Below are 24,000 nucleotides of genomic sequence, written 5' to 3'. Positions count from 1 at the left end.
CGTTCGGAAAGCTTTAAAAACAGTCTCCTAAGCTGGAAAAAATCGTCCAGACGTAACATGAATACAGAAAAATCCTCGGGTTCTTGCAGTCTCCAGGCGATTTTGTTAAGCTGAAGGGAGATATATCGCAGGAAAGGGTTTTGAAAGTCTCCGAAGATAAGAAAAAAATCGTCCTCGGGTGGAAGGGGTTAAATTTAGGAATGGTTTCGCCTCAGAACTTTAAAATTCCAAAACAAACTCCAGCCAAGCAACTCTACTGTTACTTTCCCAAGCTGTTTTTTCTCTTTCTTTTTTTTTCTCTCTTTTTTCCTCCCCTCTCTCTCTTTTAATTGAGTCACACAGCATCATAGTTCAGCAAAGACTTCGTTGTGTGTGCCGAACCGTTTACGTATCTGAAATTTTTACCGAAACTCAAGGATAGCGCCGGAGTTGTACACAGGAGCACTTAGTTATGTTGACAATTTTCTGGGGGTGATTTTTTCCTTCCCCCGCGAGAGCAGATACAAGAGGTCCTCAAACTTGAAATTCTTGAAACTGGTGGTCATCTTTTTTCATTAACCGAGTTTTTTTTACTGTTTAACGAAGCTGCTGATGCTTAATAATATACTACTATTCACTCCTCTTTGTGCTAAATGTAGTCTCCATTGCTCTATACACGAGAGGTCCGCAAACTTAGAATTCCTCTAAATGGCGCTCCACCCTCCCTATTTTTTTCATATACCGAGTTTTCTTAGTGTTTAACGAAGCTTTTACTGCTCAATACTGTACTACTATCGGATTTCCTTATGGTTTAACGAACCTGCTAACGCTCAACACTGCAATCGACTTTTCTTTCGGCGTAACGATGCCTCTCTTGCTCTGTGTATCAAATTTTCTCTTACCTCCTCATGAGAAGACACAAGATATACCCAGCCTTGGAATTCTTGTGCCTGATGTTAAATATTTATGCCTTTACCTCATTTTTCTTACTGTTTCTTACTGTCTTCCTTGCCGTTATTCTTATTGTTTTTCTTAGCGTTTTTCTTTTTATTTTTACTATTTAACTTCATGTCTTGTAATGTTTTTCTTACCGTTTTTCTTCCTGTTTTTCTTATTGGTTTTCTTACTGTTTCTTACCTTTTTACTTATAATTTTTCTTATTATTTTTTCTTACCGTTTTTCTTACTGTTTTTCTTACTGTTTCATACCGTTTTTCTTATACCTTTTCTTACTGTTTTTTCATACTGTTTTTCTTACCCCCTTTCTTTGTTTTTCTTACTGTTTTCCCATTTAGCTATATTTTTATTTATTATACTGACTGTTCCCTCGTTTGATGCTGTAAAGAAAAATTCTTCTCGTGGGTTGATGATATTTCGTATTACATCCTTGATAGCGATTCATTCTGATATATTACTCCTTTGGTGAGTTACAAATATAAACTATCAATATTCCGCAATCCTTCCTTGCCCCTATCATCCCTCCTCCTTTCCTCCATCCTCTCTGTGTCACCTACCTCTCATTCCCTCTTCCAATTCTAACTTCTCTTCCCCTACCCTTCCTCCAGTTTAGTTCCCCTATCCTTCTCATTCTTTTCCTCCTCCTGTCTTTCTTGTAAACTCTTACCATTAACAATCTCAAATTCCTTTTCCGCTCTCCCCATTTCTCCCTCCACAGTAAATATTCACCATTTCCCTCCTCTTTCCTCACTCTATCCCCTCTCCCTCCATCTTCCTACCACCTCACCGATCTTTCGCTCTCACAGCTCGCCTCGGATTTTCTCCCTCTGTTTATGATCTCAAGTCTTTTAAAACCATTCTTCCAGGGACGTGTGATGATCTTAATTTTTCCCTCCTTGTGTTGCAGGTTTTCAGTGTTTGGTTCCTTCTTTGTCATATATTTTCTTTATCCATCGTCTTTACTCCTCCGAACGCTAGAGACAATTCATTCCGTTCCTCAGTCCCCTGTTTCCTTTTCCTGAACATCTACATCAATTTTCCATTCCTGCCTCTCTCTCTCTCTCTCTCTCTCTCTCTCTCTCTCTCTCTCAGACACCTTACGGCTCCTCCTTCCCCTCATCTCCCCACCCATCCAGTTCCTTCTCATTTCTCTTTCACTGCCCCTCCAACCCCCTGCCCCCTCCAACCCCTTACCCCTTCAACTCCCTACCCCCTCCAACCCCCCTCTGGCCAGATATCCCCGTAAATGGGAGTGGTTGGATGGTCTGCCACGTCTGCTCCCCGTCCTTACGACTATGGCAGTCAATCTCACTCTCTGGCCTCTCTCATTCTCGCCAGTCTCTCTCTCATCTAGATTTTTCAGTCTCTCTCTCTCTCTCTCTCTCTCTCTCTCTCTCTGTTCTCCAATTCGTGTTCATTAATACATTCTTTTGATTTTTTTGTTCCTCTAAGCTAGTTTGATTCGTCTCATCTTTTCTCCTCCTTATTAAGTCGTCCTTGGACACTCTCTCTCTCTCTCTTCTCTCTCTCTCTCTCTCTCTCTCTCTCCATTTTCCCTTTCCTTCCCTTACCTTTTTTCCCCCAATCCCCTATCTTGCCCTTACTTCCCCTCTCGCTCCTTCCACTTTCCATCCTTCTCCACTTCCCCTCTCCTCTTCTCCCTAACCCTAAGTGCTATCCTTTCCTCTCCTTACTCCCTTTCTCCCCTCTCTCCAATTCCCACTGCCTCTTTTTCTCCCCACTCCTCTCCTTCCTTCCTCTAACTCCCCTTCCATTTCACCCCCTCCTCTCAAAACTACTTTTTCTTTTCCTGAATCTTACCTGCCAATTTTCACCTGCCCTTCGTCTTCATCTCCTCACCTCCCTTTCTTCTCCTCCGTTTGTTCTCCCTCCCCACCTCCCCTCTTCTTCCCTCCCTTCCCTTTCCATATCCCTTTTCCTTCCCTCTCTCCCCTTTCGTCTCCATTCGCTTTCCCCTCACTCCCCTTCTTCCATTCTCCCTTTTCCCCCTATCATTTTCCTTCCCCATCTCCCCTCGTCTTCCGTCACTCTCCCCTCCATTTCCCCTTTCCGTCTTCTCATCACTGCCCCCACCCTCCTTCCCCATTCTCTCTCCTCTTTCCCCCTAATTCTCCTTCCCCATCACCCTCCTCTCACCTCATTCCCATTTCCATAGCCCCTCTCCCTCCCTCTCTCCTCACGCCCCTCTTCCCCATTCTCTTTCCCCTCACTCCGCTTCCTTCCCTTCCTCCCCTCTTCTCTTATTCCCCTTCTCTGTCTACCCTCTTCCCTCATTCCCCTCTCCACATCCCCTCTCCTTCCCCCTCACCTCACAACCCTTTCCTTCCCATTTTCTCTTCCCCTCACACCCCATCTCCCCTACACTCCCCACCCCTCGCCGTCATCTCCCCCACGATTTTTAGTCCCTAGTGAGTGTCGCGGGGAGAGGGGAAGCTAGGGGGAGCTGGGGGAGAGCTGGGGGGAGCTGGGGGGGGCCGAGGTAATTACCCTGGAGGAGCAGCTGCTGACCGGAATGAAGCCCAATTAAAAATCGATGCGCCGTATCAGGACGAGTGCCGCTCTCTCTCTCTCTCTCTCTCTCTCGTCCCTTTATCCCACTGTCTCTGTCTCTCTCTATCTGCCCCTCTATCTCTGCTTATCTCTTCCTCGTCTTTGCCTGCCTTTCTCTCTCTCCAACAGGACAACGAAAACCACAAGAAGACGCACTCACGAAAAAACCACACGGATAATCACCAACCTTACCTGAGAAACTTACCTGAGAAATTAACGACTCATTACAATGGATGCTGTGAATTTGTGTTATGTACCTGAACAGTCTATCTCCGTCTGTCTCTTTCTCTTCTTATTTCTGTCTCTACATCTCTGTCTTTGTCTCTACGTCTGTCTCAATCTGTCTTGTCTCCATAAGCCTGCTTGTCGCTCGCTCTCTCTCTCTCTCTCTCTCTCTCTCTCTCACTTTCTCTCCTTGCCTCTCTTTGTCTGTCTGTCTGTCTGTGTCTCTGTCTGTCTGTCTGTCTCTCTCTCTCTCTCTCTCTCTCTCTGCTCTCTCTATCTCTCTCACTTTCTCTCCTTGCCTCTCTATGTCTGTCTGTCTGTCTTTGTCTCTGTCTGTCTGTCTGTCTGTCTGTCTGTCTCTCTCTCTCTCTCTCTCTCTCTCTCAGTGACAATGACTAAAAGAAAATACAAAGTTGACCTTCCTTCATTATTCTCGAGAAACTGGAGACTCTTTACAAGGGACACTCCTGCTCTCTCTCTCTCTCTCTCTCTCTCTCTGCCTCCTCCTGTCTGCCTTTGCCTTTCTATGTCTGTCTCTCCTTCTGTCTATTTCTCTCTGCCTCTCTCTGTTCCTGTCTGCCTTTTCCTATGTCTGTCTCTGTCAATGACTCTGTCTTTGTGTGTGTGTCTGTGTGTGTCTGCTTCTGTGTGTGTACATGTCTCTGCCTTTCTTTGTTTCTGTCTGTCTGTGGTTCTCTTTCTCTACTACTCCCTGTCTCTATCTCTTTCTGGTACTCTTTGTCTCTGTCTGTCTGTGGCTCGCTTTCTCTGACACTTCCGTCTCTGTTTGTCTAATTATTTCTTTCTATAATACTCCCTGTTTCTGCCTGTCTGTTGCTGTCTCTCTCTAGTACTTTGTCTACGGGTCTCTTTCTCTGATACTCCCTGTCTCTATCTCTTTGGTACTGTCTTTAACTGTCTCTGGCTCTCTTTCTGTAATACTCCTGTCTGTCTGTCTCTCTGGCTCAAGACAAGCGGTTCATCTCACCTGCATTCCTCCGTCTCCCCAAGAACTCATTAGGCAGCATCTTTGTCTTATCGTCTCTGGAACTCTCCTTCACTGAACTATGCCGTCTTTTATTGGTTTATGTGGCCCCGGGTTCCTTACTAGATTCCTCAGCTGTTTACTACCTCTTACCTGAAAAAGAAAGAAAATTAAAGTTAGTTTAAAGGAAGGTCTGGGTATGTGGAGAGGATGGGAAATGAGAGATTGGCTAGAAGTGTGAGTGAGGTGGAGGGAAGGGGGACAAGGATGTGATGGAGGGATGGAGTGGATATATGAGAGGGGATGTGTGAGTTGGAGGGATGGCAAGCAAATGGCAGAGGACAGGGCGACGTCGAAGCGATATGTTTCTAGTCAATCTAGTTAATCTTACGGGATTAAAGCGTCTGGCAGTAGAAAGATTAGACAGACAAATAGATACAAATAGATAAATAGGTAGATGGATAGATAGACACAAAGTAAAAAGAAAAGAGTATAAACACACAAGCAATTGGTGCTGGAGAGGCGCCTTCATGTGGTGGCACCAATGTAACTGGGGGATGGAGCTGCCCGGTTATACAAACGTCCCTCAATTACTTCCCTATCCCCCCAAAGGAGGATAGTGGACTGCAGGAAGGGTACTTCAACCTACAGTCTACTGGGTTCACGTTCAGATGAGCCTGGGGTTACTACTACTACTACTACTACTGCTACTACTGCTACTATTACTACTACTACGCAGAGTTAAATTCTGGGTCCAGCTACCTCTATGCATGACCGAATGGGGCTGGGGTGAACTGGGAAGGGGAGAATTAAATGGAGGTCATGGGAATAGGCGGGGGGGAGGGAAATGTAAGATAGGGGAAGTACGTGGGGAGAGGGAGAAAAGTCGGATGGGGGAGGGGTGGAAATGTCGGGGGAGGGGGGGAAAGGGTACGTGAAGGTAAAATCTGGACTGACGATGGAGAGGTGTGGAGGGGCACGGAGGGGGACGTGGGATGAGGAAGGGTATGATTAATGGAGGAAGGGTAAGATTTAGATACAGAGGATGGGGAACATGGGATTGGGTATATGGGGGATGGGAAATAAGTGGGCGGCGGACAGGTGGAGGGGAAAGTATGTGAAGTGGGAATTGGGGGTGAGATGTGAGGTGTGAGTTGGGGTGAGATGTGGGGATGTGAGATGGGGTGTGATGAGGGGTGAGGTGGTCTGTGGGAGGGTGAAGGAGGGGTACGATTTAAACGGTGAAATATTAAATAAAGGAAATATACTAAATCCAGTAACCCATAATGACACGGAAATATACAAACTTGTCAGTGATAATTTATTTCTGAGATTATATGGAAATAAAAAAAGCATCTTAGTAGTAGCAGTAGCAGCGGTCATTGAGAATTCTTACTCTTTTGCCTGTTGACTATAAGACTTGGAAGCTAAACAGAATAACATAAATTAGTTCCTCTCTCACACTGAAAGGAAGAGAATTTTTACCCCTTTGACTGACTAAAATAATGAAAAAATTAAACTGGATAACAACACGCAAGTTTCAGCAAAGGAGTTTCAAGGCGGATTTTGTCCCTCTAACCTCACTGCTCTCCCTCTGTTCAATATAATCCCTAAGTCGAATGAATTACCCTCTCTTCCTCTAAGGCACATTTCTTTATTAACAAGCACAATTTACTGCGATTATCTGAAAGGGTGTTTACGAGCTCCTGACATAAACCTGCAAATATTTTAATCCCCCCCAAAATATATAGCAAGTATTTCATTAGTTCTTCCGGTTTGCCTTGCTAACCTGCCTTCCTCTGCTCGCTGGCCAGGTGTGGACGGGGGAGGAGTAGGGGGGAAAGGGGAGGGGTGCTAGTGGAGGAAACGGGGTGGGGTGGAGGAAAGGGGGGAGAGAGGTGGAAGGGAAGAAGGGAGGGGTGGATGGAAGGGGGGAAAAGGGTGGGTGTGGAAGAGAAGGAGGGAGTGGGAGAGGTGGAAGGATGAATATATGGGTGGATGGGTGGGATGGGGACGGGTGGAAGGGAGGGAGAGAGTGGGAGAGGTGGAAGGGAAAAGCAGGGAGCAATGGAGCGCATGGGGGAAAGAGGAAGGGGAAGAGGTGGAGGGAGAGAGAACAAGGGTAAGGGGGAGGGGGAAAAGGTGCAAAAGGGAAACAAGCAGGGAGGAATATGAAAGGGAGGAGAAGAGGGAGGAAGAGAGATGGGACAGAGAGAAAGGGAGGTGGGAGTGAGAGGAGAAAGAGGTGGAAGAGTGGGAAAGAGAAGCGGAAGAGAGAGGGGGTGGAAAGGGGACAGAGAGAAGAGCGATAAGAAAGGAAGTCAAGAGGAAAGCAGGGAGAGAAGGGAAGGAGGGACGTGGGGAGAGGTAAGAGAGAACGGGGAGGGGAGGGAAAGGAAGATCAAATGAGAAGTGATTATGCGAAAGAAGAGCTGCATGGGAAAACGAGATGTGGAGAAGAAACGTGGTGTTGCTTGGTGGGGGGGAGGGTGCGTGGAGAGGTGAAGGGAGGGGAGGGGGCGACGAGGGAGGGGTGCTGAGGAGGGGAAGTGAGGAGGAGCACTGAGGTGAGTTGGCGATGGGGAGGGGAGGTGACGTAAGGGAACAAGTTGCAATTTCGGAGCAAGTTAAGCAGTGGAGAGGACAGGAGGGGAGGGGAGGTAAGAGGAGAGAGGGAGGAGGTAAGTGCAGGTGAGGTGGAGAGGTAAGTTGAGAGGAGGAGAGAAATTGTGGAGAGGAGGGAAGAGGAGGTGATGGGAAGGAAGGGGATAACGGAGGGGAGGGGTGAAGAGGGCGAGGGATAGGGGAGCAGAGTTGTAAAGTTGGATTGAGAAGGCCTCTGAGAGATTATGTTTTCACGCAGAAGGCAAGAAGCATTCACAGGGGGAGAAGGGGGGAGGGAAATAAGGGGGTAGAGGGGAGAGGTGTGAGGGGAAGAGAGAGGCAGGGAAGGAGAGGAGGGATATGAGGGAAAGGAACAGAAATGTGCTTTGATATATGAACTAGGAGGAGGAGGAGAGAGGGTCGAGACGGAAAAGAAAGGGAAAGGAGTCATGAAGGAAAGAAAATGCTTGCACAGGGAGGTAGAAGAAAAGGAAAATTATGCGACGAAAACTGAAACTGGATGGAACGGAATGGACTGGGATAAGATGGGATATGAAAGGATAGGACAGGATGGGGAGAGAACGGAAAGGAAGAATAAAAAAAAAGAAATATAGGATAAAAGTGGAGAAAGAAGGTAAATAAAATGGAAAAGGAGATGATAACAGGAGAAAGGGCCTGGGGGGAGGTGAGGGAGATGAAACTGAAAAATAAACGAAAGAGGGATAGAAGGGGAGACAGAACAGTGTGTGAAAGAAAGTGAAATGAAAGAAGAACAATGAAAGGGTAAAGAAGGAGGAAAGGAAAGGATAGGGGAGGGAAAGGAAGAAAATGTTGACAGGTGAGAGAGAGAGAGAGAGAGAGAGAGAGAGAGAGGAGATGAATGGAGGTGAACGAAGAAGAGATGGAGGGGAAAAAAAAAAAGATGAAAGGAGGTAAGAGAATGGGAGGTGAAGGGGAGAGAAGGGGGAGGTAAAGGGGAGAGAAGGGGGAGGTGAAGGGGAGAGAAGGGGAATGGTGGAAAGAGGAGAGGTGGATGGACAGGAAGCTGAGGGAAGAGAAAGGGAGGTGAAGGAAAGAGAAAGGGAGATGGAAGGAAGGTAAGAGAAGGTGAGGGTAAGGGGTAAGGGAAGGACATGAGTGGAGTGGATGGCAGAGGAAAAGGTAGGGGGGGTGGGGGCAGTGAAGGGGATGGGGGTCCTGGGGGGGAGTCGTCATGTAAACAAGGAGGTAGTGAGGTGGCGGCTAATTATATGTTGGTCGTGTTTACATGGCATAAGAACGGTGGATGTCATATCACTTCAATTTATGGCGGAGCGGCGCAGGCAGGGGGGCGGGGAGGAGGCGGGGTGGGGCGGGGAAAGAGTGGAGGGGTGGAAGGTGGCGTAGGGCGGGGATAGAGTGGAGGGGTGGAAGGTGGTGTAGGAAGGGGGTGGTGTGGGGGGCTGGAAGAATGAGTGGTGGTGGTGGTGGTGTGTGGACAGGTAGGGTGAGATGTAATGTGGAGCAGGGGGAGAAGAAATGGAATGAGATGGGTTGGGATAAGACAGGATAGAACAGGACAGGTTACGACAGGATGATGGGATGGGATAGGGATGGGAAGAGATGATGTGTTGGGATGGAACCTAATACAATGGGATGCAATGGAACGGGATGGGATGGGACAGGATAGGATAGGATGGTACAGGATGATATGGAACCTGGTGGGACGGGATGGGGATGGAATGGAAGAGAAAATTAAGGAGAATAAAATCGTCAAGTGGCACCATCAGTCATCGTACTGAAGAGGGGAGGGAGGCACATAGAGACAAAGATACAAAAATAGTGTGTGATCTCAGTGTGTGATTGGAGGTGCATGAAAATTAAGTCCTCGCCACTCTCTTACTGTTCCTTGTGTGTGTGTGTGTGTGTGTGTGTGTGTGTGTGTGTGTGTGTGTGTGTGTGTGTGTGTGTGTGTGTGTGTGTGTGTGTGTGTGTGAAAGCGTGAGTGAAGATATGTGTCGGAGAAAGGGCTCAGGTGTGGAAATCCTCAGGTGTGTAAGAACAGACGTGAAAAACCCAGGCATAGGAAAAGGTGGGGGAAAAAAAAAAAGGAAATGTGTGTTATATGTCAGGTGTATGGGAGCGAGGTCAGGTGTGTGGGAGAGAGAAGTCAGGTGTGTGGGAGAGAGAAGTCAGGTGTGTGGAAAGAGAAGTCAGGTGTATTGGAAAGAGAAGTCAGGTGTGTGGGAAAGAGAAGTCAGATGTGGGGGAAAGAGAAGTTAGGTGTGTGGGAGAGAGAAGTCAGGTGTGTGTGAGAGAGAGAAGTTAGGTGTGTGGGAGAGAGAAGTCAGGTGTGTGTGGGAGAGAGAAGTTAGGTGTGTGGGAGAGAGAAGTCAGGTGTGTGGGAGAGAGAAGTCAGGTGTGTGTGGGAGAGAGAAGTCAGGTGTGTCTGATGAAGAAGTCAGGTGTGAGATAAAGTCAGGTGTGGGAGGAGTCAGGTGTGTCGAAAATGTCAGGAATAAGAGAAATCTGATGTAAGAGGAAGATCTTAGTTTTGGGAAAAGTAAAACGCGTGAATTAGCGTGGGAAGTCAGGTGTGTAAACAGACGTAGAAGGAGAGAAGAATGAACGAAGTAAGACTGTAGGAGGACCGGAGTGTGTGGTGAAGGTGAGTGAAGTGGGAGTTTTGTTGGGTTTATGGTTTTGTGTGGGCAGGTGTGTGGGAAGTCAGGATGATGGAAAGACAGGAAAAACAAGTGTGTGTGTGTGTGTGTGTGTGTGTGTGTGTGTGTGTGTGTGTGTGTGTGTGTGTGTGTGTGTGTGTGTGTGTGTGTGTGTGTGTGTGTGTGTGTGTGTGTGTGTGTGTGTGTGTGTGTGTGTGTGTGTGTGTGTGTGTGTGTGTGTGTGTGTGTGTGTGTGTGTGTGTGTGTGTGTGTGTGTGTGTGTGTGTGTGTGTGTGTGTGTGTGTGTGTGTGTGTGTGTGTGTGTGTGTGTGTGTGTGTGTGTGTGTGTGTGTGTGTGTGTGTGTGTGTGTGTGTGTGTGTGTGTGTGTGTGTGTGTGTGTGTGTGTGTGTGTGTGTGTGTGTGTGTGTGTGTGTGTGTGTGTGTGTGTGTGTGTGTGTGTGTGTGTGTGTGTGTGTGTGTGTGTGTGTGTGTGTGTGTGTGTGTGTGTGTGTGTGTGTGTGTGTGTGTGTGTGTGTGTGTGTGTGTGTGTGTGTGTGTGTGTGTGTGTGTGTGTGTGTGTGTGTGTGTGTGTGTGTGTGTGGTGAAGTAACGGTAACCAATGATGACACGAAGATAATGCAATCCTGACTGCATGTAAAACTGCTGGCTCTCAGGGATCGGACTCTCTAATCTATTCCCAGAACCAAAATATATAAATAAATAAATAAATAAAATAAATACAAGGTAAGGGAAATACACTCAAGGTTCTAATCATTCCGATATATTTTTCAATGTTGACAATTTTTCAAAAACTGATTCTACGCAGCGTCGATACGAAAATGAGACCTTGCTCCTCTCTCTCTCTCTCTCTCTCTCTCTCTCTCTCTCTCTCACACACACACACACACACACACACACACACACACACACACACACACACACACACACGTCTCTTTTTTTTTTTCTTTCTCAGTAATCAAATAGGATGGACTCATGCATCATTAGTTAGGAACCCCATTAAAAGTAAATGTATCATTGATCGGGGACTTTTACCTAGAGAGAGAGAGAGAGAGAGAGAGAGAGAGAGAGGAGGGGGGGGGGAAGCGTAGTGTTTGCATGCATTAATACCTGAAGGTCAGAGGGAACGTAGACAGGAAAGCGGGGACTGAAGTATTACAGGTAGGAAGCAGAGGAGTAGGTAGAAGGGTGTTGGAGGTATGTATGGGTGAGGGAAGTAGGGAGCAGGGAGGTTAGCAGGGGTGGCAGCAGGGAGACATAGGCAGACAGAGGTGGCAGCAGAGGCAGAGAGGCTTGGGTGACGGAAGAAGGGTAGGAAGAGGTTGAGCAGGGGTGGAATACGGAAGCAGGGGTGAGGTGTGAGGTTGCAGGGGTGAGGTGTGAGGTTGCAGAGGGGTGCGTGTTGCAGGGAACCAGGGGAAGAGAATAGGCGGAGCAGGCGAAGAGGTAGGGAGAAGGAAAGACGCGTACAAATTTGGGTAGCAAAGGTGACGTCAGGGAAGAAGAGACAGGGGTAGTGACAGGGAAGCAAAAAGCAGGGTGGCAACACAGAAAGGACAGTGGTGGCGGCAGAGGAAACAGCAGAGGTGGTGGCACGGGCAGAGATGGCAGCAGGGTAAGGCAGGGGAAGAAAGGCTGGGTGGGGTACTGGACGAACGGCAGGGTGCAACATGGGAAGAGAGAGGGTAGGGCAGGAGACGAGAGGCAGGGTGAGGCAGGGGGAAAAACGAAAGGGTGAGGCAGGGGAAGAAAGAAAGGGTGAGGAACGGGAATAAAAGCAAGGTGAGACAGGAGAATGGAGGCAGAGAAAAAATGGTGGCAGAGAGAGGCAGCGGTGTTAGCTGCACGACAGGAAGGCAGGGGTGTTGGTACGTGGACAGGGAGGCAGGCTGGGGCAGCAGAAGTGAAGCATGGATAGAACGACAGGGTGAGGCAGGGTAGGAAGGCATGGGCGAGGCAGGGACAGAAAGGCAGGGTGATGCGACGACAGACAGGGATAGGAAGGCATAAACAAGGCAGGAGGAGAGGCAGGGATAGAGAGGCAGGGTGAGGGGGAAGAGAGGCAGGGACAGAAAGGCAGGGTGAGGCAGGGGTTGAGGCAGGGGCGGTGCGTGAGGCTGCATCGTGTGGTATAGAGGCTCCACCACACAATTACTGACCATCCCTCTTGAACACTCAGAAATACCTCTCTCGGATAATGAATAAATAAATCATCTATGTGCAGAAAATAACATTATTATAGAAATTTTCCCACAACTATAATAGAATACCAAGAAAAAATATATATATTACGTAACTTAAAATTTTGGGGAGTGATAGTACTTAATTCTTCCTAAAAATTCCTTTAAAATTAGTCCTTCTGTAACAATGGATGGATTTAGGTACTTTTTAAAGGTTTATACGGACGATTTTCTTCAGCTGAGGGAAATCAAAGAAGCTAAAGGGATAAAAAAAAGGTACCTCGACTTCTCCCCTTGCCTGATACGAAAACTCTTAGGTACTTTAATACCAGACGATTTTGTTCAGCTGAGAAAATCAAGGCAGTCATGGGGATATGATATGGATGAAGGAGTGGATTTGTTCTTTAGTTCATCAAGGGTAAATCCGCGGTCAATAATCCCTTTACACACCCTCTCTAAACCGTGTCAAATCCTACTGAAGCCGTGCCAAATCCACTGGGCTTGGGGATTTTTTTTTTTTCCCCACTTTCTTCATCTCATTATTTTATTCACTTCAGGTTAAAACTTCTCAAACACGAAGGGGATAAGATACGGCGTTAATAAATCCCCCCGATACAAGATGCTTTTCCTAAGTTGAATCAAAATCTATGCTGAATAAAATCGCCTGGTAACAGCAAGATTAAATCACAAGGGACGTCACCCAGAATTAATTTTCTTCCTACAACATCTTAATAAAAAATAATATAGTCTGTAATCTAGCTTGTCTTTACTACGTCTCAAATAAAAAATAATATAGTCTTGAATCTACCTTGTCTTTACTACATCTCAAAACAATGTGCTAGGACCCAACATACCGGAGTTCATTAGTTCCTTTACATCTCAAAACAATGACTGCACTGATTGAAGTATCGTGTTTGGTTGGCCAGACGTGTAAAGGGATTTATTACCCGGACTGAACTAGAATTGTCTGACGATTTTAATAACTCAATCTGACTAAAATTCTCTCCACCATATATATTGGGCATAAATTCGATGAAGGTCTCTCTCCATTTCTTTATTCTTCTTTTCTCTTGTACGTAGCTAAGCCTGTCACTCCGCTCTCTCTCTCTCTCTCTCTCTCTCTCTCTCTCTCTCTCTCGGCGACACACACACACACACACACACACACACACACACACACACACACACACACACACACACACACAAAAACTTAAAAAAAAAATAAAAAAAACTCCCCCCACACACAACCCCCCCATACAAAACCCCCACACAACCCCCCCCACACACAACCCCCCCCACACACAACCACCCTCACACACACAACCCTCCCACAGACAACCTCGCACGCAAAACCAGAGGCAGCACGGCTTTTGGCCCAATTAATTAATCGTTGACCCAGATTGTTAAACTCGGTCGGAAGAGTTTCAAGGCAGCTTAACAACTTAATTGCTATTACGAGTAAATCCCTTTGGCTTTGGTAGACTTCGAGCTTAAATCCTCCACTACGATTTAATTTTTTAGTTTATTATTGAGAGGGGATTTTATTCAGCGGAGGATTTTTTTGGATGTGGCGGGGTTAGAAAGAAACTTCACTAATCCCTTTTCTATCGCCAGACGATTTTATTCTTTTCAGGGGAGACTTCTCAAACTAAATGGGTTTGATACAGCCTTCATCAACCCCTTCCCTATAACCAGACGATTATATTCGCTTTAGGAGTGGCTTTTCGCACTGGTTTATAAATATGGTCCCCAGCCGGACACGAGGGAGAGAGGGATGACTTAAAATTTGTAAGGCCTCATTTGGGAATTTACAGACAGAAGGGAAGCTTAAGAAAGTATGTAAATTCGACCCTGACATATCGTCTTTTTAATTCCAGTCTTGCTAATGCCAGACGATTTTATTCAGCTTCAGACGAAACTCTGAAAACGAAGGAGCCGGTGAAGCCTACATCAAACCCTTTCAACCCAGCGTCTCTCCCAACTAGAATAAAATCGTCCGGAGGCAGCATGAGTAAAATCGCAAGCGGTCATCGTACTGAAGGGATTAGTAGCAGCATTTGACTATTTGTAACCTAAGCCTCATGTGAACGTAAACCCAGTGGACTGCAGGCCTAGGATGCCCCTCTCCTGCAGTCCACCATTCTTCTTGTCGGGGGATGGGGAGGAGAAATGAGGGACTTTATGTAACCAGGCAGATCCGCCGCTCGGTTACATCGGTGCCACCACATGAAGGCGTCCCTCTCCAACAGCAAAGGGGTTAATGAAGGCTATGTCTAACCCCCTCAGTTTGTATAGTCTCTCCAGAGCTTAATAAAACCGTCTGGAGGCAGGAAGAGTAAAATATAAACTGGTCATCGTACTGAAAGGGTTATGATACACTATAAAAACTCAAGCCCCGTTCCTGGTCATCGTACTGAAAGGGTTGTGATACACTATAAAAACTCAAGCCCCGTCCCTGGTCATCGTACTGAAAGGGTTTTGATACACTATAAAAACTCAGCCCCGTCCCAAGAGGCCAACGCTCGGGGCCCGCACGTCAAGTAAGTGCACATTTACAGGAAAATTATGAATAATTATTACATATAATCTGTCGAAGTTGTACCCTATAACCACACCGGCCGGCGCGCCTGACGTAGTGTTATTAGGACGAGACCCGGAGGAAAATGAGGGAGAGGAGGGGGGAAAGGGACAGGTACCACCCCTGTCTCTATACAAGGTACCCTCTATATATAAAAAGCCTGGACACCTTTGCCATCGCACCTCCAGACGCACTCAAGTTTACCAGATTTCACAGTGATTGATTCTGTGATACTGTAATGCCAAGATGCGCTACGTGCTTTCCTTAAACACTGCTGTGAAATCTTTAAACAGAAGTATATTAAAATCCTGGACATCTTTGCCATCTTAGGTCCTTCATGAGTGCACCAGATCAAACTGTCTTCCTCTGTCTGTATTTACCTCTGCCTATGACCTCCAGTCTTTTAAACGCAATGTGTCCAAGCATCTCGAGATGAACGGATCTTGAAATTTGCTCTGCATTTTTTCTTTTTCTAGGAGGGAACACTCTTGAGGGCTTCCAACCTATACTTCTTTCTTTCTTGCATAGGGAAAAAAAAAAAGATGCCCACATTGTACCAAACCTGACAATGTATAGCTAATAATGTGTAGAAGTGTAATGCCACGCTATTTTAAGAGTCTTGATATTACTAAGTGCATAGTTAAGATAGAAGCATTATACCGGCACAATGAAATTGCTTAAAAAAGTTACAGTGAGGTACAAACGTTCTGTGTCAACTGGACCTTCGTTCGGAATTACGACCGTCACTGATGTACCCTCAATATAAACACACGTTGCGGCACACCTCTTTCAAGTCAGCTTATGTTATGCTAGGTTAAGTTATGCACTGTTAGGTTTACTTATGCTGTGTCAAATTAGGTTAAGTTGGGTTAGGACAGGCTAGGTTGGGCTAGCTTGTGATAGACTAGGTTAGGATAAGTTAAGCTGTGTTAGACTAGGTTAGGTCTGACTGCGCTAAGTTAGAATCTTAATTTACTCCATAGTCTGTCCTGGGATCCAAACACCCAGACCCTGAGAATGAGGCTCGTATGTGTACCCAAAATGGCGATGCTGACTATTACTCCGGCATGCATGGTTCCTACAGAGGGGGAAGGATCGGTGTGGCGAGAGATTTAGATGGCCAGGACAGTGAGAGAGATTTACGTCCTGTCTGTGTAAGAAGTTGATAATGGCCGCAGGGTGGGAGAGGGGAGGAGGGGGGAGATGGAGAGGTGGGGGAGATGGAGGGAAGGGGGGTAGATGAAGAGATGCTGAGAGAAGAGAGAGAGGAGATGCACAGAAGACGCGGTGAGAGAAAAGAGATAAGAGACAGACAGACGAAGACAGGATTGGAGGGGAGAGAGAGAGAGAGAGAGAGAGAGAGAGAGAGAGAGAGAGAGAGAGAGTCGAGTCACGTCCCTTCATTGGTTACGGCAACGGTGGACTAATTACTCGCTATTACGCCTGCTAAATTTAATGCTGCCTCTCTGCCTCCCTGAACCCCGAACATGTCCACTGATTTATATGTGAGGAATGGCTAGAGGTATTTTAAGGCCTGTTTGTTGGGAGAGTGCGTGGAGTGTGGATGGGGCTGTTGGGGTGTGGTGAGTGTGGGGGAACGATGGGGGATGTGGCAGGATGTGGTGAGTGCAGTGTGATGTGGTGGGGTGTGGTGTGGTTTGGGATGGAGTAAGGATGGGGATGTGGTGTGGTGTGGTGTGGTGTGGTGTGGTGTGGTGTGGTGTGGTGTGAGTGTGGATGTGGAAGGGTGTGGTGTGGTGTAGTATGGAGTGTGGAAGGGTGTGGTGTGGTGTAGTATGGAGTGTGGAAGGGTGTGGTGTGGTGTGGTGCGGTGGTGGATGTGGAAAGGTGTGGTGTGGTGTGATGTGGTTGGGGTATACTAGAGTGTGGATGAGGCTGTGGACGGCTGTGGTGAGTGTGTGCAGGGGGGTGGTGTAAGGGCAGGGTGTGGCGTGTTGGGGGAGACTGTGGTCAGGGAAGGCAAAAAGTGAGGGGATTGTGAGGGCAATTTATGGTGTGTTGGGGGAAGGAGTGGGGTGTGTTGTGGTGTGGTGCGTAATGGTGTATATGAAGGCAGCTCTATAAGTGGGGGTTGGGGTGTAGGCGTTGGGGTAAGGTAGGGAGGAGACAATGAGAGGAAAGTGGTGTGGTGTGGTGTGGTGTGGTGTGGTGTGAGGACAATTTGTGTGCATGGGAGAAGGAACTGGAGTCTGGATAGAAGGAAACTCGTGTAACAAAAAGGTGCGTTGCTAGGGTGCGTGGCTGCGAGGGGGGTGTGGTATGTGAGAAATAGGTGTGATGTGGGAAGGGGGTGATGCCAGGGAAGAATGGTGTGTGTGTGTGTGTGTGTGTGTGTGTGTGTGTGTGTGTGTGTGTGTGTGTGTGTGTGTGTGTGATCAGGAAGTTCTTAGTGTGGGAGGAAGGCTGCGTGGTGTGGGAGTGGGTTGCGGTGTGTGAATGGGGTATGGTTAGATAGGAAGGTGTGGTGTGGAAAAGGTGTGTAGTAAGAGAGGAAGGATGTGGTAATGTATGAGGTTTGTTAAGGTGTGCAGTGTGGGAGAAGGGTGTGGTCAGGGAGGGATGTGGTGTGGAGGCAGGGTGTGGTTGGGGAAAGGGGTGTAATGAGGGAGGGAGGTGTGGAGTAGAAAGAGATTGTGGTGTGGGGGAGATATCGGTGTGGAAAGGATATGTGATGTGGGAAATGAATCTGGTGTGAGAAAAGGGTGTGGCATGAGAAAGGGGTGTGGTGTGGAGGTGTACATGGTCTGGAAAGATGATGTGGCGTGGAAGGGGGGTATGGTGTGGGTGGAAAGGTGTGCGGTATGGAAGGGATGAAGTGTATTGTGGTACTGATACATACTTTCATACACAGAAATCAGTTCATAGTCAAAGTGAAATCTACTTGAGGTTAAAATGAAAGGAATCTATAAATATCTCTTCCGTAACCTTCCCCTCTGTCAATTCCCATCCTTTTCTTATTTCTCTGTCATTATGTGAACTTTTACGCAGCCAAATATGTACTCTCGGTGACATTAATTACGTCTCCCCTCCCTAAGAAGGGGAGACAGTTTTTATTTTTATACTCTTTTAATACAATGACGCTTTATTTACCTTTCTTCCTCAGACGATTTTATTCAGCCAAGAAATGTGGTCTTGTATCGAAGGGTCTAGACATAACCTTACTCTCGCAGGCGTAAAAGTCTCATTGCATTTAGTTATCCAGTACATTCAAGTCGATTGGCATACAAGCACCTCAATCCACCTGCCACACATACTCTAGTATATATATCTAAATTAATACCAGCCCCATAATGTTAATAAGCTTGCAGTGATGTACCTGATAGACACCTGCATAGGAATACACTTAGTTCTTTACCTTCCCCTAAATTCACGTGGTCCTTCACATGCTGAATAAAATTATCTGTAGGCAGGAAAAACAGAGAGAAAAATCAGAAGTATAATAAATTCTTGTATTACGTCCTACAACCCAAGGACGTACAGTAGGTTGTGCTCTACAGCCAGACGATTTTATTCAGCTCACCTGTTTGACTATGGCAGGTTAATGAGGTGAATCAAGACCCCTGGCGTTACGTGTAACAAAATACAAAACTTTAAATCCTTACTCAAAAATCAAACAAGAAAATTTTTACATATTTTTTGCTTCAGTAGTTTTCCCAGAGCTAAATAAAATCGTCTGAAATGGCCTAAAAAAAAAAAAAAAGTACAGGTAGTTTTTTTCAGCCAAGGGGTTATGATAAAAAAAAAAAAAAAAAGTCTATCCCACTTTCACCCACTGCCAAAAAAAAAAAAAAAAAAAAAAAAAAAAAAATCTATAATGCTTGTCACAGATACCGATGGGTGTGATCCTGAAGTGGTAGCCTAAAAAATAAATAAATAAATATGTGTGAATTAGTCAAATGAAATAACAGTATCTCATTGTTGTTATCTGTTTGCTTCCCTCTGCCTACCACCTTCAAGGATCCACGCTCATTTAAGGTACTGTGATCTCTCTCTCTCTCTCTCTTACACACACACACACACCGTCTCTTCCACTTACTCCCTCCACCTGATCTGTTACTCTCCTACCATTCCCTCTACCTACGACCTCCTGTTTCCACGATAATCTCATTTATATGTACAAGTAAACATAAACCCAATGCTTTTAGTATGAAACGACTTCCCTTCTAATTAGATCATCATACGCCGAAGTCAATTAACTCCTAAAGATTTTCCTTTCTCGTCCTCTGCTTCAGTCTGCGTACCCCCTCCTCTCTCTCTCTCTCTCTCTCTCTCTTTGAAGCCTTATCAGTGTAGCTAATCACCACATCATCGCAGAGAACCGACAGCGGTAAAATTTTAGGAAGAAAAACTAATGTGAGAACAAAAGCTTTAGATGATGGTGATAGAAGTGTCAGGATTGGAGAAGGCCTTGCGTTTACCCCATCAGTACTGTGACGTCTTTATTTCAGTTACATTACTAAGAAACAATTATATTCAGCGAGACTGTTCGAGTATGGACGGAGCTGATGAAGGCTACATACCTCATCTCTCCATTTTACAAAGTCTCTTCTAAGATTAATAAACCCGTGAGAAGAGGGCAGGATAAAAATATGTTACGGTACTGAAGGGGTAACGTGCAGCACTCGACTGCTTGAAGAGGCCACGGCTTTTCTCTCATATAAACACTGGTAGGGACGTAGGGTAGTCTAAGGGTTAAATGATCTAGGTTAGGGTCGCCTCGCCTTTTGGCCCCTCAACGCACCCAGCCTGAGCCCAAAGAGGTTATTATGAAACCGTCTGTCCTTAATACTCCTCTCTGTAATGTCCAGTCTTTGAACACATGAATCTGTAAATTTATACATCTTACGTGCAGGGCTTTTCATTGTCATACACGTTATACAACAGGCTTAGTACTTCGTTTGCAATCGTGTTTTTCAGTCATCACGCTCAATTCCTCATTTGCATTGTTCTTCAGTTATTCATCACGCTCAGTACCCAAGTATGTTATTCTGTTATCATGCTCAGTACCCAAGTATGTCATTCTGTTATCATGCTCAGTACCCAAGTATGTCATTCTGTTATCATGCTCAGTACCCAAGTATGTCATTCTGTTATCATGCTCAGTACCCAAGTATGTTATTCTGTTATCATGCTCAGTACCCAAGTATGTCATTCTGTTATCATGCTCAGTACCCAAATATGTTATTCTGTTATCATGCTCAGTACCCAAGTATGTCATCCTGTTATCATGCTCAGTACCCAAGTATGTTATTCTGTTATCATGCTCAGTACCCAAGTATGTCATTCTGTTATCATGCTCAGTACCCAAGTATGTTATTCTGTTATCATGCTCAGTACCCAAGTATGTTATTCTGTTATCATGCTCAGTACCCAAGTATGTTATTCAGTTATCATGCACAGTACCCCATCATGTTATTCAGTTATTCATCAGGACCAGTACTTTATTTCCTTCATGCCACGTAGTACCCGGTATTATTCAGTTCTTCATCATTCAGTACCTCATTTTCCTTCGTGCTAATCTAGTGTGGGTGACCAAACAGTGGGGACAGCAGTGTTTTTCCATCACAGAAGGGTAGTCATTATCCTTCCCCTCAGGTAAGTAGGTGGGTAGGTAGGTGAGTAGGTAGATGGGTGGGTGGGTGGGTGGGTGGGTAGGTAGGCAGATGGGTGGGTGGTTGGGTAGGTAGGTGGGTAGGTAGATTGGTAGGCAGGCAAGGCAGGTGGGCTGGTAGGTAGGTAGGTGTCTGTATGTATGTAGGTTGGTAGCTAGGTAGGTCGGGAGCAGCGCGGGGAGTCGTTGTTGTTGTTGTTGTTGTTGTTGTTACCTGCGTGCCGCCGCTATGGTTGCCGTTGGAGTACAAAATCGGGGTAAAGTGGACAAAACAAAGGATTACTGTCAGAAAAGACGAGAGATAAATCCCATCTACGGCAGGGGATTTAGCTTTACTTAAGTCTACACATCGGTTAACACGACTCACCAACGGGAAAAGAAAAAATAAAATCAATCCTGCAGGCACTCATTGCAGAAAATACGTGTCAGCGCCAGAGTGGTGACATGTGAAGGTCTGCTGAGCCTCATGGAACGGACCGTCTAGTTTAAGCAAAGACACAGGTAAAAAAAAAAAAAAAAATGCTATCTTAACATCCGAATTCAACTGATCTGTTCACTGCTGCTAAGAATGGAAGCCGCTGCACCCTGACCCCAATCATTAGAGAGAAAAGTGATTATGATAAATGATGATGATGATGATGATGATGATGATGTTGATCTGAGATATGGTGGATGTGTCAGCTGCCTAATTCAACACTTGTATCTGCTGCTGAACTTCTAATCCCACAATTCATCCAATGTGCATCATAAATGACTCAAAGCCTCTCCACTAAACCGCATCATACCAGCCAACCATACCAAGACTTATATATATACGGGTTAAAACAGTGAACCTTGAACCAATATGACTGAAGTGGAGCTGACTAAAACACTAACAAAATCAGCCAGAAAACGCATACCTCCATCTGGGCAGCAGCATCACTTATTTTTATATTTTTCATGACCTTGGCCTTTAACTTTTTCGTCCTAAATTTAATCACTTGTTCCTCTGATGGCCCTCATTAACTAATCCAAACTTCGTGCAATAACATCCTATAGTTTTTTTTTTTCCATAATGTTGCCAAAAGACAGCTGACTGATAGACAAGCCAAGCCAAAAACATAACTCCTTCAGCTGGGATAACAAACATGGAAAACAGTTAAAAAGAATCTTGAAGCAACATGGAGGTGGACATATAAACAACACTCAACTCTTGACCCAACACCAAGAACCAAGATCGAACCAAACAACACTCAAACAAGCGCACGTGAGAACGGAATGTCCAAACCAAAAAATAAACAAGAGCAAGGAGAATGAAGAGTGAATGAAGCCTGTATCAATGCCGCTGATGTGGAATGACAACTACAAACACAAACGGAGGTGAGAAATAAGTGAAAATCCAACTAAAAACAAGACAAAGGTGGATGAGAAACGAATGAAGCCTGTCTCCCTCCCTCACTCCCCCCCAAAAAAAAAGGAAAAAGAAAGTAAATGAATATCAAATGAATAAAAACAAACGGGGGCGAGACCAGAATGAATCTTCCACCACGACAAGCGGGTGAGTGAAAAAAAATAAATCTCCAATGACCTGTAACACTGAGACGGACGAGATACAAGAAAAGCGAGCAGTAATTAAAGCATATATCGGCAGCGGTAGGGGAAAAAAAAGACTAGACGTGGGTAACTTTTTTTTCATATGCAAGGAAGAAGGAACCAAAAGCCAGAAGCCCGCAAGATTGTTCCCTCGAAGAAAAAGCAATAACAAGATAACAGGAAGCCAAATTCAAGATCAAGACTGACTACACAATAAATTACAACTCAAGACAAAAGTGGATGTGGAGCGTGGAACAAATATTAACAAAAAGTACTTGGGGTAAAAAAGGAGTAAAAACACCAAAGGCAGACGTGGCGTGGGAAACAACTGACTCCAGAACAAGGCAGTGGAAGTGACAGAGAAAACAACAATAAAGACAAATAAGGGTAAGAAGTGAGTGAAATCTACTAAACGGGAGCATGAGAGACGAGTAAATTCTCAGCAAGTAAAATCCTTAAGCAAAAAAGACATCCAAGACAGACGTGGATGTGAAACAAGTAAATATCTAAAGACAAACCTAGACAACGTTGGGAAAATACTGAGTTGGTCTTGAACTGAAAACACTGAAAAGAAACGCGGTGAAAAAAAAAGGGTGAAGAGAAAAAAAGATGACAAACACAGGGGAAAACTGAGTAAATCTTTATAAATACTCGATACAGACGCTGGATAAGACGCAAATATTATCTACAATCGAGATGACGGAGCCAGCGAACAATAATCAAAAGGAAATATGGGAGAAGGAATAGCCACGAAATAACTACAAACACATGGGGAAAGGCGCAAAATAAAATCAAGACCAAATATGACGTAAAGCAAACAGCGCTCGAAATAAATAAAGGAGAAGGGATATATAAAAAAAATAAACAGTGCGGGAGACATGAGGTGAGACGCGAGAAATATCCAGAACAAAGATGACGAAGGTAGCAAGAAACCAACACTCAAAGCATGTACGGGTGTGGGAATATCTAGCAATCTAACAACAAGAACGACGAGGGAAGACGAGGGGCGAGTGTGTTGAACCAAGATGGCTGCGTTGTCCGGCGGCGGTGTGGTGGTAGTGGTGGTTGCTGGCATGGCGCTGCTACCAAACATTAGCCTGCATTACTCAGTGTAGGAGCGGCGGGGTGGGAGCGGGCGAGCGTGGAGGTGAGGGCCTCCGCCGGTAATGGATTGAACACACAGACTGTCCGACGACCATTATTATCACGAAAATGATCATCTTTGCGCCCTAGGGTTGCCAGCGCGCCTTTTTCTCCCTGTATCTCGCCCAACCTGTTATTTGTTGTATATAATTGGTTAGAATTATAGGTGGTTTATTTAAGGTTGTTTCAGCGTATATGATGATGGAGTTCTTAAAAAAAGGAAGGGGGTCGAGACAGGATAGTTATGTATTTTTAGATAAATGTGAACTCTTGTAAATACAGTGTGGAGATAGCATTGTCTGTAACCACCGCCAGCAACAAAGCGACTCACTCCTCTTTCTCTTGGTAACTCTGGCAGACTTCCCCCTTACCCCCTGTTCTCTCCACTCATTCCCCACTCCCCCTCCTTTCTTCCCTCCTTCCCTCTCTCAATATCCCCTCCCCACATCCGTACTCCTGCGCCTCTCCCCCTTGCACCCCTCCTCTCCCTCCCCTCCCTCTCCTTTACCCCTCCCTTTTTATTTACCTCTTGCACCCCTCTCTTTTATACTTCTTGCACTTCTCCCTCTGACTCCTCTTGTGTTCCTCACCGTCCCCTCCCCATACACCTCTCCTCTATTCACCTCTTACCCCTCCCCTCCTCACTCCTTCCTTCCCCCTCTGATCACCCTTTGCGCCTCTCCCCATACACCTTTCCTTCTTTGACCACCCCTTGCAACCTTCCCCCTCTGATCACCCCTCACCGTCCCCATCCATTCCCCCTGCCTGCCTCTCCCCCTCCCTTCTCACTCTGCTTCTCCCCCTCCTCCCATTCTTCTACCTCTCCCCTCACCCTGTCCATATACTTTCTTTCCCTTACCTTCGCCCCCGACTTATCCTCACCTTTCCTTCCTTTTCATTCTGTCCCACTTTCC

At 45.9% G+C, this 24,000-nt stretch overlaps 1 protein-coding gene across 1 annotated transcript in view; it reads left to right on the top strand.

Moving 5' to 3' along the window:
• LOC145413283 (uncharacterized) overlaps positions 1-24,000 on the top strand; it is a 238,345-nt gene that overhangs the window by 43,729 nt on the left and 170,616 nt on the right. Inside the window, exons 3-4 of the mRNA XM_080283015.1 lie at positions 9,411-9,417; positions 11,432-11,447. Of these exons, the coding sequence (XP_080139141.1) occupies positions 9,411-9,417; positions 11,432-11,447 (23 nt within the window). The remainder of the gene's footprint in view (positions 1-9,410; positions 9,418-11,431; positions 11,448-24,000) is intronic.

The sequence above is a fragment of the Coenobita brevimanus genome, chromosome 12, assembly GCF_032717465.1.
Source record: "Coenobita brevimanus isolate Jiangsu-jjx chromosome 12, ASM3271746v2, whole genome shotgun sequence".
NCBI lineage: Eukaryota > Metazoa > Arthropoda > Malacostraca > Decapoda > Coenobitidae > Coenobita > Coenobita brevimanus.
The sequence above is the reverse complement of the archived record's forward strand: the minus strand, read 5'-3'. Positions and strand labels throughout refer to the sequence as shown.